General features: G+C 26.0%; 3 protein-coding genes across 4 annotated transcripts; all 3 read left to right on the top strand.

Annotated features, from left to right (window-relative positions):
• The first annotated feature begins 2,633 nt into the window (after window positions 1–2,633).
• Window positions 2,634–4,195, top strand: LOC112599351 (probable pseudouridine-5'-phosphatase). The gene is made up of 4 exons (XM_025346223.1): window positions 2,634–3,068; window positions 3,220–3,438; window positions 3,498–3,730; window positions 3,818–4,195. Exons 1-4 carry the CDS (start codon window positions 3,011–3,013, stop codon window positions 3,992–3,994), a joined length of 687 nt encoding a protein of 228 aa, XP_025202008.1. The 5' UTR covers window positions 2,634–3,010; the 3' UTR covers window positions 3,995–4,195.
• Window positions 4,149–5,450, top strand: LOC112599348 (pseudouridine-5'-phosphatase-like). Of its 2 annotated transcripts, none has more exons than XM_025346218.1 (5): window positions 4,149–4,241; window positions 4,300–4,410; window positions 4,484–4,534; window positions 4,879–5,111; window positions 5,181–5,450. In XM_025346218.1, exons 1-5 carry the CDS (start codon window positions 4,238–4,240, stop codon window positions 5,355–5,357), a joined length of 576 nt encoding a protein of 191 aa, XP_025202003.1. In that variant the 5' UTR covers window positions 4,149–4,237; the 3' UTR covers window positions 5,358–5,450. The 2 variants fall into 2 exon arrangements, with proteins under 2 accessions (XP_025202003.1, XP_025202002.1); XM_025346217.1 differs by having other exon boundaries at window positions 4,150–4,241; window positions 4,484–4,702.
• Window positions 5,451–8,394: 2,944 nt separating this feature from the next.
• On the top strand, window positions 8,395–12,425 carry LOC112599349 (probable pseudouridine-5'-phosphatase). The gene is made up of 4 exons (XM_025346219.1): window positions 8,395–8,466; window positions 10,286–10,504; window positions 11,454–11,686; window positions 12,207–12,425. The coding sequence occupies exons 1-4, from the start codon at window positions 8,403–8,405 to the stop codon at window positions 12,408–12,410; spliced, it is 720 nt and encodes a 239-aa protein (XP_025202004.1). The 5' UTR covers window positions 8,395–8,402; the 3' UTR covers window positions 12,411–12,425.
• The last annotated feature ends 714 nt before the right edge of the window (window positions 12,426–13,139 follow it).

The following is a 13,139-nucleotide window of genomic DNA, read 5'->3' as shown; positions in this document are numbered from 1 at the left end:
TTCAGTATTGCTGAGTAAAAAATGCATATTTACAAACATAACTAATTTTGTTTGCCCGTTGTCGGTGGGAAACTCGAGTGGGACAAATGCAAATGTCCCACATGTCATAAATATGACCATAGTTATAATTTATAAGTATTTAAAATTTAGATGAGCAGAGAAGTAAAATAACATTTTTTTGGATACCCGCGCCATTCTAGTATTTTACTGTCTAGTACTTACAACACTCATATAAAATTTTATTTATGTATACTTATTACCAGTGGCGCAAATAGGAAGGGGACTTGGGGGGACTTAGACCCCAAAAATGTTCAACACTTTTAAAATTGTTTTGTTCATGAAAAATAGTAAATACTGATTTTTTTATAAAAAAATACGTCTTGTTTTTTTTTTTATTGGTTAGTAGCAACACTGTGTTATAAAGTTACCATCATTTTATTCGGTGTCAGTCACAAAAAATGTGGGACTTCAGTCCCCCCCAAAAAAACAATTAAGCTAGTTGAGCCACTACTTATTACTTATAAGTTATAATTTATAACTGAGCTGTAAATATTAACAGTTACTAGTTACTGCCATGATTCAAGATAATGCATGTAGTGCACTGTATTGTAAAATGCAAATTGCATTATTATGGCGAATACGGAATAATATCTAAACACAGTATGATTTATTTTTGAATTCGCTACACGCAGCGTGTCGCTTCTGGACTGTTTTGTGTGAACGCGGAGCCCTTTATAACTATAATTGATTACTTGTTCAAAAATCGATTTTTCTTAATCGAATTAGTGCAAATTAATTTGCTTGGGGTATGAAATTAAAAAAGTATATTCTTACGAAAAGTAAAAATTGAAAAATGACAACGATAAAAAAAATGTATAGAAAAATATAATTATTTTTTTTTAAATATTATGTAAAAAAAATATTTTCAAAAAATTTAAGACTGAAACAAAGAATTTAAAGCGTAGTCTTGTAGATGATTATATTTATATACTTAAATTGATCACCTTATACATGTAGGGTTATACTAGGATGACCTCTGACCATACGTCCTGTTTTATACAGAATTGTTCTTTATTTTAACTTTGTGTCCTGTTGATCTGACAATCTTTTTTCAAGACGCTTTTTGTCTCATATTTTCAAATTTCAAGTCCATCCAGTATTAATCCCGTTTTTGCCTTGCTGTTATAATTTATAACTTTTGAAATTGATTTTGTAAAAAAATCGTTCTTTTACTACTATATTTTTGTATGACATTATTGAATAAAATAATATAAGAATCTATACTTTTCAGTAGTATTTTTGGATTTTTGTTCTTACTATAATTTTATTATTGCTGAATTACATTGTTGTCGGTGACGCGGGTGACGTAACCGTACGTATAAGTATAATAGTACCTACCTATTATATTTACCAACTAGCCGCAACCTGTTCCTTATAAAATGCTAATAATTATAATAATTTTTTTATTATTAATAAATAAATATTTTATTAATCTATATTGCGTCGTCTTATGACCTATCGGCAATCACATATATTTTGAAATGTTTGTATTATAATAGACTAATAGTACCGTATCTACAATTTACATTTTTTTTTTTTAATGTAATATATATGATTAAAGGAAATTTTAAAAAGTATTAATTTAATTTAACCATATAATTTTTTTTTTTTAAATCATGTTTTTATGAGTCTAAATTTTAATTTTTAATAATTTAAAAATCATATTTTAGTACAGTTCAAAATCAACAAAAATATAATATAATAAATATTATGATTATTATTTTTATCCAGTTTTTATTTTTTGAAATATGATCACCCTAGGTTATACACTTATACCTACTTATTATTGTCACAATAACAACGTGTTATGTGTTATGAAACGATAGAGTTAGCAGAAGGTCGTTTACATCGACATCAATTACTGTGTGCTATTTACAATTTCACATATCAATATATTATTATAATATTTTTAATTGTTATTAATAACCGGGTTCGGTTCGCGACTCAATTGACGTAGTCACGTAATTAATTGTTTCACTCATCACGGGTAATTTTTGTTTTTTTAATATTTTTAGTTTTATTTTAAATCGACGAACTTCTTAAAATGCGATCATGATAAATAAATGTATCTAAAGTCATTGCCATAAATGTAGGTACTCTAGACTCTAGTGCTGTGCTGCAAAGCATCATTACCCATAGGCCATAGATTTATAAGTACCTATAACATTGTTGACTGTTGTGTGCATAAACAAAGTAGATAATTTATAATGATTGTAAGCATGTTTACGAGACCGTTTCTGTACTTGTGTACTGCGTGTCTGCGTGGCGTATCATAAATTCATAAGGCGAGCCATTATGATAGCCGATTGGGGGTAATCAACCATACTTATATATATATATATATTATATATTTATATGTATAACACTAATATAATTATCAAAGTTTTATATTTTATATAATAATAAATAAATATTACACAACATAATATTATGATATTATATCAGATATCAGACTGTTCAGACAGCGAAGTTAGGATTGTGTTTATAATTATAATATCATTGATAATATTTATGATAACGATTATCGGGTTAGGACAAAAATACGAAAATGAAATAGAGCAGCGCCACCACACGACATACGGACTAATGACTATTGTCGAATGTCGAGTGCCGAGTTCTATGTATACACTATACAACAGTGTATAGACTATAGATTGTACTACAGTCTACAGTAGCTGTAATATGATAATATAATAGTGTAGCGTTAGGCGAGTGTAAAAATTTCTAACTTACCGGCAGTGGTTTTGGGCGTGTGATTCTAGCGAATATAAATAGACAAATCGAATAGTAATAAATTTAAATAATTTTGATTACCAATACGTACCAATTAATACGTCTTCGAGGAGTTCGTAATTTTCTTCTTAAAGTACTTTAATATATTATATATTTATTTATTTATTTCGTTGTCCGAGTGGGTCGAAAGTGCAACGCCGAAAATCGAAATAATAACATGTCCAAGTATACGCCTGTGACTCATGTCATATTCGACATGGACGGTTTGCTTTTAGGTAAGTAATTTACCTATCTAATAATTTCAATTGTATGAGCGTTTTAAAAATGTTTTTGTGTATCTTTATATTGTCCTAGAAGTTAAAAGAATAATTTATTATAAGAAATATCATTGTATAAAGTAATGATGTTGTCGATTTTGCTTTTCAGACACGGAGAAAGTATACTTGTCCAGCATTACTGAAGTACTGAAAAATCATGGCAAGGACTACCCTAATGATTTACGAGTCAAAGTTATGGGCACGATACCAATTAATACGGCTACGATCATAATAAAAGAATTGGAAATGGACATAAGTCCTGTTGATCTTCTTGCTGAATTCTATGAAAATCAGATAAAAAAAATGGAAAATGTTCCATTTTTACCAGGTTTGAGTCTAATTTGTGTATGATTTATTGTTTACCGGTAATGTAAAGCTTGTTTTCAGGAGCTGAAAGGTTAATTGATCATTTATACACCAACAATGTGCCAATAGCTGTGGCCACAAGTAGTGGTAAAGATACTTTCAAAATAAAAACAGCAAACTATCAACACATTTTTTCAAAATTCCATCACATTGTACTTGGTAGTGCAGATTCAGAAGTCAAACAGGGAAAACCAGCTCCAGACATATTCCTAGTGTGTGCTTCACGATTTGATGATAAACCTCTACCACAAAAAGTATATTATTCTTTGGTGTTTGTTCTAATACTTTATTACCATGTTTAGCTTCATAATACTCATAAATATTTATTCTAATAATTACAGTGTTTAGTATTTGAAGATGCTCCAAATGGGGTGACGGGTGCAAGGTCTGCTGGTATGCAAACTGTTATGGTTCCAGATAAAATAATTCCTATAGAAATGACTTCTCATGCTACTCAAGTGATATCTTCATTGTTGGACTTTAAGCCTGAAGATTTTGGACTACCTCCATTTCCATGATAGTCCAAATTGAAAAATTCATAAAACAAACTGTGTTTAATAATATTATTATTTTTAGTAAACAAAATAGAATTTTTAATATTTATTATTTAAAATTATTTAAATTATAACTTATGTTTTTAGTGACTTATATTAAACAGCTGTTTGTTAACAATCTAGTCTTATCACTGTAACTGATAAATAAATAATTTGATTATATAATATTTTGCTTTGAATAAATTTCTTTTAAACTTTCATAGAAAAATGAGTAAGTTTATCATACTAACTAATTGGATTTAGTATAATAATAATTAAATACATTTCAGGACTACCTATAAAAATTACTCAAATTGTTAAAAATGTTAGTCGTTCATTTACTACCAAGAAATTACATCCTGTGTCTCATGTCATTTTTGATATGGATGGTGTACTTCTAGGTAATTGATTATATTAATATTACATTTAATTTTTTAATAATCAACTATATATATTGCTATTATGTAAATATAGACACTGAAAAAATACATGAGAAATCTGTAGCAGAAGTGGCATCTAAATTTGGTAAGACCTACAATCTTGATTTACGTTACAGGGTGTTAGGTGCACCAGAATTGGACGGAGCCAAGATGGTAGTGAATGAATTAAATTTGCCAATATCAATTGAAGAGTTCATTATTATGGTTCATGCAATTGAAAATAAAGTTTTATCTGACGTTGCTATACTACCAGGTTTATAAAATAGATTTCCTATTCACCAAAAAAATCTTTAAAATATGAATTTTAAATTTATATCTAAAAAGTTAAATTGTCTATATTATTTTTTTTGTTGCCTAAATTCGTACCAATTTACCATATTTAAGCATGATATTATTACTATTATTAAATTATTAATTAATTAATTTCAGGTGTAGATCGGCTTGTGCATCATCTTGACAAAAACAAAGTACCATTTGCTATAGCAACTAGCAGCACTAAAAAAAGTTTTGACTTAAAAACTTCTCGTCATAAATCATTGTTTTCTCTTTTTAATCATGTTGTCACTGGAGGATCTGATCCAGAGGTAAAAAATGGAAAACCTGCACCAGATATATTTCTCACGTGTGCCTCTAGATTTCCTGATAAACCACATCCAAATAAGGTATCTACTCATACACATGATATTTATTAATAACTTAAAATCTCATTAATCCAGTGATTTTATTTTCAGTGTTTAGTTTTTGAGGATTCTCCTAATGGGGTTCGTGGAGCTAAGGAAGCAGGCATGCAAGCAGTTATGATACCAGATAATTTATTATCAAAAGATTTGTGTACTGAAGCAACTGTAGTATTAGGCAGCATAGAAGATTTTGTTCCAGAAGCATTTGGTTTACCATCATTTAATTGACTACTTTACTATTAGTCTATTTTTTCTTTTTGGTTTTTTTTTTTCTTAAGAAAATGACTTATTATTTTTTATTTATTAAGTTTAAGCATACAAAAGCTGTTAATTTTTGTTGATATATAGATATCTATATAGTATAATTTAATTTAAATAATAATTTGTTATATTAAAAAGTTATTAAATTCAAAAGTCTGTATTAATGATTTTGCTTATATACAGAACTTACATTGAAGATTGAACCAGCTTTTCTGTGAATACTATCGTGCTCGACTTGTCATCTTGAATTATTTTTTAGATCTAACCATAGACCTTATACTCTGAGTATAAGGTCTATGGATCTAACTGACAACAGCTTTGGTTAGTTTCTACAACATTTTACAAGTATGTTAAATGATGAGCCAGAACTCTGTGATAACTTAAAATATGCCAAAAACAATTAAAACTAATGAAATCAACTATTTATTTTTATGAGGTATAATAGCGTTTAACGATTTGATTAAAAAAAAAATTAAGGAAAATTAATGGACATTATAAAATATAAAGCCTTATATTTCAATTCATGAGAATGCTATAATACAACACGAAAAATTATACAAAAAAAAAAAAAAAAAAATTAAATCATGAACTTAATGTATAAATCTTGTATTCTTATTTATTCTGTATAAAGTCTAAACAACAATTATGTGTATCTACATAAATACTTGTAAATACATACTTACAATCGCTTGAAATATTTAATGTTCAAATAATTTATATTTTTAATATAGGTTCTCTTAGAGTTAAATTAATTTTAACTTTTAAGTTAAGATATCTACATAACCAGTTTAATATATTTATTAAATAAACGTTGATTAGTTTAAAGGAGGTAACTGAGCGTTGTACAGTAAGTGTCAAATGTATTTCATCATATAGTAAAATAATGTAATGTATTTATGTACGTGTCAAATTTGAATTCAATAAAAAATTATTGCACATGAAAAAAATTCTGAGCTGACACCTATAGGTCTGCCTATTTAGCTATATTAATTTATATTGTTACTAAAGAAATTTATTTTACAACATATTAATATAATACAAACATTGCATTTGAACATTTGCTTTTAAAATATAAATAGTAAATATATAGATATGTTAAAAATTTTCAAGTACTCACGAATAATATTTTTAAATGATAAACATATAACTAAAATCGTTGTTCTTGGTATAATTGTATAAAAATATTATTTCATCCAAATTTTAACTTCAAATTCCCATAAAAAAAATTATGTGTATATATACTTATAAAGGACCTGTATTTAATTTTCGAGTGTTGGCTATTTAAGTGGAACATTTCATACATTTTTAACTTTAAAATTATATGAATATTTTAATGGATTTAGAAAAGTTAGCAAACATTTGAATTTCAAAAAATGATTATAGCAAAAAATCGTGCTTATATGTAACTTTAATGTTTTAAATGTCTTTATCTAATAATAAATTTATAAAGAACCTTGCATAAAATTTTCAAATTTTTTGAATCAAGCAAAAAGATTTTAATTGATATTTGTAAAAAAAAAATAGTAAAATGTCTATAAATAGTTCAAAGCAATTAAAAATATTTTAAAAACTATACCATGTAGAGAAAGTGCAAAACATAAAAACATATGAGCATCGTAAACTATTTACCGTTATTTTTTTTTTTTTTTGAAATACATTAAAATATAAATCTAGTTAGATGAAAAATTGATATTTTAAGCTTAAATAGTAAATGTAAGTGAAATTTTGTCAAATCTTAAATTTTAGACACCCAAAATTAAATTTTCTAGAAATATATAGGTTTTAAAATACTTAACATCCACGATAAAATAATAAAAAATTCTAATTTAAAATAATTATCAAAAAAACTTTATTTCGTATTAAACAAAGAATATATTATGTTTATTACTATTCTGTAGTCTGTCCCAGGACTGGTTCAAAAATGTCTACCGGGAAAATAAAAATTAATTGACTCACTTAGGAAAACCTATAAAAACAACCTTAAAAAACATATTTTCACATAAAATGATAGTATATTATTTTGAGAACCAATTTGAACACTTAAAATTATTATTAAAAATTGGTTAGTACAAAGAAATGTTATCATTTTTATTTAAAATACATAATATGTTAGACTCGATAATTATATTTATACATATTAAGCAATTTGTTAAGGTTTGAGATCTTATGCGCAATTGTGTTGATTATGATTTCATTATTCAACGCTATTAAAATATCAGATTCAGCTGATATAAGCATAAATGATTCCAAATGATCTTGACTCAATGAATTGACCGATTAACGAAGACAATATGATACAGCACACAAGCATCTATTTTTGACAATTTATACATTTTTTCATATCTATTTTACGTATATTATATTCAGAGTACAGTGTTAATTTAAGAATATTATAAACTAAATTGTTATTTGTTACGTATTACTTATATTAAAGAGCACACTACATCGTTCTGAATACTGAAGTTATTATATATTTTTTTTAAGGAATTTCTTTAATATTTTGTCGCATACCCATGTCTGACAGTTACGAGTCACCACTGGACAATTTTATTATACAATGGCATTAGAAAATGTGTCTGTCTGTCGACAGAATGATAGTCTTAATCGATAAACCTAAAAAAAAACGTCCCTACTGGTACAAGCGGTCTACCGGAAAATTCCCGGTATCTCGCCAGTCCAGTCTAGCCCTGTCTGTACCTATATATTATATATATAGAAATTATATAAATTATAGAAACAATTTTTTAGAAATAATTAATATTTAAAAAGTTGCGGGAATATAAAATAACGAGAGATCGTACACGGCTGATTGGCTTAGCAACTTTCAGTTATCTTGTTCCGTATCCAATACCTACCCAAATTCATGTTTTAAACAGCAAAGACATCTTACTCTGACACACCTTGACGTGTAGACACCATAGTATATTATTTCGTGTTAGAAACTTAAGCGTAAAATTATAGGTACTTATATACATCATCACATCATGTGATAGACATTCGAACTTTCCGATAATGAATATACCGATATTTAAACCTGTGACACACGTCATTTTTGGTTTGGATGGAACGCTATTAGGTGAGTAAAATGCTTATAAATTATTTATAAAATTAACTTGACTATTGAGTCGTACAATATACTAGTACATTTAATGATTAATAATATAGCTATGTAGGTGAAATTATTACAAATAGTTGACTACCGCAACTAAGCATAGTGTTAGTACCCTTATTAGCTGACTGTCTAATTTAAAAATATTTAAAATTAAGAACAACTTATTTATATATTATTATTATTGTATTTTTGGTTATAATTTAATATAGTACGAGTAAGTACTAATGAATAACAAAATAATAAATAACAAACAATCAATAACAGTTTCTATTTACTACTTACATGGCTACATAAATACCTAAATAATAAAAAATTCTATTTTACAAAAATTAAATAAATAATAATAATATAATATACTTTATAACAAATAAATTATAATCATGATTCTGATTACTAAGGAAATTATAAGTTACTAGTATAAAATATAGAATACTACAATAAAAATAAGAAAATCGTAAATAACAAAACCAGCATACAATAAAAAACAAAAAAAAAAACACGATATAAATAGCAAATTCAATATATTCAATATTGGTTAAGTTATTTTTTAAGTATGGTGATAATGAATATTAGGAAATTTTAAGGTATATTAAATACGAGTAAGTGTTTAGCATGCAAAACATGACTGGATTGCTTTCAAAGGTGTGGTCTTGGTTTGGCAGTTAATTTAGTTGTTAACTTACAACTATTATTAACTTGTATGTTTTTACTGGTAAGGAAATTTTATTTTGTATATTGAGAGATGGGAATAATTTATATTCTATTTTTCCAGAGTGGAAAAAGTGGTGGTTTTCATTTAAGCTAAAAAATTGCCAATTTATGATCGTGAAGAGAGGTGTTGGCCTATCACTGTTGGATTTCATAATTTTGGAAATAGGAGGTGTGTTAATTAGTATTTATATCAGAAGTACAACAGTTATTTTTCTTAAAAATGAGATCATCTTTATAAGAGATATTTTCAGAATCCATGATTTTTTTTAAATTTCTTTTGAGTAGACTATTCTCGGCAACTGCGATCCGTGACTAAATGTGACAAATTGCAGAAGAAACAAACAAGTCAGTCGTTGGTGACTTTAATGGATGGGAAAACATTTTTTGTCTTTATTGTAGTCGTTACATCTTGGATCACCACGAAATTATTTTTTGAGTATGTTCAAAACGTAGGCAACAACTGCATTGATTAGTAGATCGGACATTTGCCTTAACTTAAAAAATCACATTGAATAATGAAATGACAATTGGTATTCTGAAAGCAACGAATATCAAGTTTTAGTTGTGGGTATGACGTCTGAATAATATTCCCATCTTTCTTTATGGAAATATACTCGAAAGCTTCTACTGGAACAATGGTTAGGTTAACAATTAGTGTTAACTAATTTATTGTAATATTTCGTCCGAAGAAGTAATTATGAATAGTATAATTTACTGTAAAATTAATTACATTCAAAATTTTAAAATTGAAATAGAGGTCGTTGTTATTGGTGATATTTAAATCTTGAACGTTGATAGAAATATTTTTTGTTAGCTAAGTATAATAAATTATAGTATAAATTCATATCATTCTGAAAATGGTAATTAATATTTTTATTATGCTATAGAGATCGAAGAGAAAACTTTGATAAAAAAAATATGAATTAAAACACTTGTAATTTTATATAATAAGAGAAATATTTTTATTTTTTCGTTAAAAAGTAAGTTTTACACAAATGGGTATGTTTTTGTTTAATTTACTGTGATAGTGTTTTTTTTTGTGCCTATTTAATGCTACACTATCGCATTTTAGATACGGAGAGGATTCATAGAAAAATGTTTACAAGAATCGCCAATGGTTATGGTAAAGTATTTCCCGATGATTTGAGTTTAAAAATTCTTGGAAAACAAGAAATGGATATTGCTAATTATATAATCAACACATTGCAACTTAATTTGACACACGAAGAATTAATACAAAAAGTTCGCGACGAGGAAGAAAAAACACTAAAAAACGCAAAACTCATGTATGGTGAGTAGTGAGTACATAACTATTTTTAAAGTATAAAATCATTAAAATATGTTTAGATTATTGATTACCAATAGATAAGTTTATTAAACACCAAATGTTTTTTTTTACTGAATGTAAAGCGAATACAATAAATTAAGTTGTGCCGATTTTATGACATAATATATTTGAATGTATATTATACTTAATATTATATTATTAATAAAATGTATACATATAACAAAAAATATAAATAGATATTATTTAAAAACCTTAAAAATGTGGTTATTTTTATATATTTTGTGACCAGAAGGGTAATACAGGGAGAAATGATAAAATATGCCCTAGGCACCATATTTGTTAACTTAGCACTGTTTATTATTCTTTTTTCTATTTTCGATCTTGTTTTGATGTCATTACCACTTAATATTATTTCTATTCTACATACCATACAATTATAAAATATTCATATTATTTATAAATATAATAAATATATAAATAATTTTAAATCATGATGATCGTGCTACAGTAGTTATAGGTATCATATTGATCTATATCTATGATTTAAAAACTTCAACAGTTAATTAATCACGTAATTCCACTCGTTATCGAAAATTATAATAAAATAATAATGATAATAATAATATGTTACACTTAAACAACACAGTGAAAAGAAAACCTCGTTATTAAACCACAATAACCATAAAAAAAGTAATTATAATACGTCTAACAAATGTGAGCTGTGACTTTAGGTATCTATTTATAACATTTTTTTTAATAGTTATCTATTCTATACAAATGATTACTTAATCAAACCTATACAATAATATTTAAAGAAGGAATTGTTAATGGATAAGAACACACTATAATTTATTTTAAATTTTAACTATATTGTTAAATTATAATATAAATATCATTTATTTTACGTGCATGTTTGATATAAAATAATATTTAATATTTGTTAACTCTTTAGGAGTTGAAGACCTTTTGGAGCATTTCCATCAACAGAAAATTCCTATGGCGGTGGCAACAAGTTGCTCAGAGGATAGTTACCGATTGAAAACTGATCACTTGAAAGATATATTTTCAGTATTCCATCACGTAGTCACAGGTTCTTCTGACCCAGAAGTAAAAAACGGCAAGCCAGCACCAGACATATTTAAAGTATGTGCTTCCAGATTTCCGGGGAATCCTATGAACAGTGAGGTATAATAATTGATGTTTTTTAGTTTGTATCTCATCCAAGACTCCATACGAATTACTTTGTGATTTAATTTTTGGTATAATCGGGATAACAAGAACATTTTATATTTAGGAATCATAAATCAATTTTTTAAAGCTCTATAATTTACATAATATGATTTCCTTATATCTTCCTATTCCTGCCGTCAAAAATCGGAAAAATAAACATCTAATTATTCATGTTGATTATTCACTATTATCATTTACCTGTGCAATTATGGCTTCTTCAAAATTCAAGAATACTTTTTTTTTAAATGTTATTTTTCAATTCATTTTATACAAAAATACTTTAAAATACATTTTATATAAAATTTAATTTTAAAGTAATTTTAATCTCATAACATTTTTTGAAAAAATCCTTTTTTTTTAAACATATTAGAACTGATTTAGTGAAATAATTTGATAATAATCTAATATTAAATTATCTCCCTGATACATTCATTTTACATAAGTATATATATAATAAATTATAAAAATTAAATAGTTTCTGGTGTTTGATAACTCACCAAATGGAGTGACTGCGGCTTCAGCGGCTGGTATGCAAGTGATCATGATACCTGATCCTATATTGTCAGTATGGCATAACATGTCGAGCGCCAACGCTACGTATGTATTGAACTCCTTGGAAGATTTTCGTCCGGAAATGTTTTCATTACCACCATATTCCACTAGTTCAGACTTTTGTTAGGTTTAAGTATTTATCTTCAAAATTGACAAAATTATTACCTTTATCAAATTTATTACTTACATAAAAATAAAATATTTGAATTAAGTTGCGTATCCTTTATTCTTTTGTCTAACTATACAAAATAATTTGTAATTTTCGAGATTTTGATGATGCTTATAAAAAATATTGTGACAATACATTTTCAATATTTTTTTTATTGGATTATAAATAAATTAATAAGAATCTTTTACTAAATTTTCAAACAATTTTACTTATTAATTTATTGTTAACAACATTTATAGAAAAATTGAAAATTGAAAAATTTATTTGCTTATAATAATAGCTTAAAAGTCAAAATATTTTGAAAATGATTATACTAAATGAGAAAATTCAAATTCCTATGGTTATTCATTTTTAAGTCATAACAAAATAAAGAAGTCAATTCTGTTAAAAATTGATTTAGCGTAAATATTTTTCCGTTTTTCCTTAATTTTTTGTTTGTTTTCCTGAATTTAAAAATATTACTAGGAATATTTAATTTTGACCATTTTTAAGTATCAACTGAATCCAGAACATAAATAAATTTTTCCGTAATTTATTTTTTGATTACTTTGAAAAATGTTTATTTATTACTTTCAATGTATTTACTAGATGAAATTGGTCATTAGTAACTAATAAGTTTTAGATTGAAGCATTTTTCTACTCCTGGAGTTGAAAAAAAATGTATTCTTATAAATCTATTATACATTT

The sequence above is a fragment of the Melanaphis sacchari genome, unplaced genomic scaffold (assembly GCF_002803265.2).
Source record: "Melanaphis sacchari strain LSU unplaced genomic scaffold, SCAv2.0 Contig50_pilon_pilon, whole genome shotgun sequence".
NCBI classification, from domain to species: domain Eukaryota; kingdom Metazoa; phylum Arthropoda; class Insecta; order Hemiptera; family Aphididae; genus Melanaphis; species Melanaphis sacchari.
This window is presented reverse-complemented; position numbering and strand designations above follow the sequence as displayed.

What these genes read in the sequence shown, in the direction of transcription:
- LOC112599351 (XM_025346223.1), top strand. Translation starts at nt 3,011, where the DNA reads ATGTCCAAGTATACGCCTGTGACTCATGTCATATTCGACATGGACGGT. An exon ending in AAATGTTCCATTTTTACCAG is followed by an intron (nt 3,439 to 3,497) that starts GTTTGAGTCTAA and finishes GCTTGTTTTCAG; the next exon opens with GAGCTGAAAGGTTAATTGAT. An exon ending in ATAAACCTCTACCACAAAAA is followed by an intron (nt 3,731 to 3,817) that starts GTATATTATTCT and finishes TAATAATTACAG; the next exon opens with TGTTTAGTATTTGAAGATGC.
- LOC112599348 (XM_025346217.1), top strand. An exon ending in TGACGTTGCTATACTACCAG is followed by an intron (nt 4,703 to 4,878) that starts GTTTATAAAATA and finishes AATTAATTTCAG; the next exon opens with GTGTAGATCGGCTTGTGCAT. An exon ending in ATAAACCACATCCAAATAAG is followed by an intron (nt 5,112 to 5,180) that starts GTATCTACTCAT and finishes TTTTATTTTCAG; the next exon opens with TGTTTAGTTTTTGAGGATTC.
- LOC112599349 (XM_025346219.1), top strand. Translation starts at nt 8,403, where the DNA reads ATGAATATACCGATATTTAAACCTGTGACACACGTCATTTTTGGTTTG. An exon ending in AAACGCAAAACTCATGTATG is followed by an intron (nt 10,505 to 11,453) that starts GTGAGTAGTGAG and finishes TTAACTCTTTAG; the next exon opens with GAGTTGAAGACCTTTTGGAG. An exon ending in GGAATCCTATGAACAGTGAG is followed by an intron (nt 11,687 to 12,206) that starts GTATAATAATTG and finishes AAAATTAAATAG; the next exon opens with TTTCTGGTGTTTGATAACTC.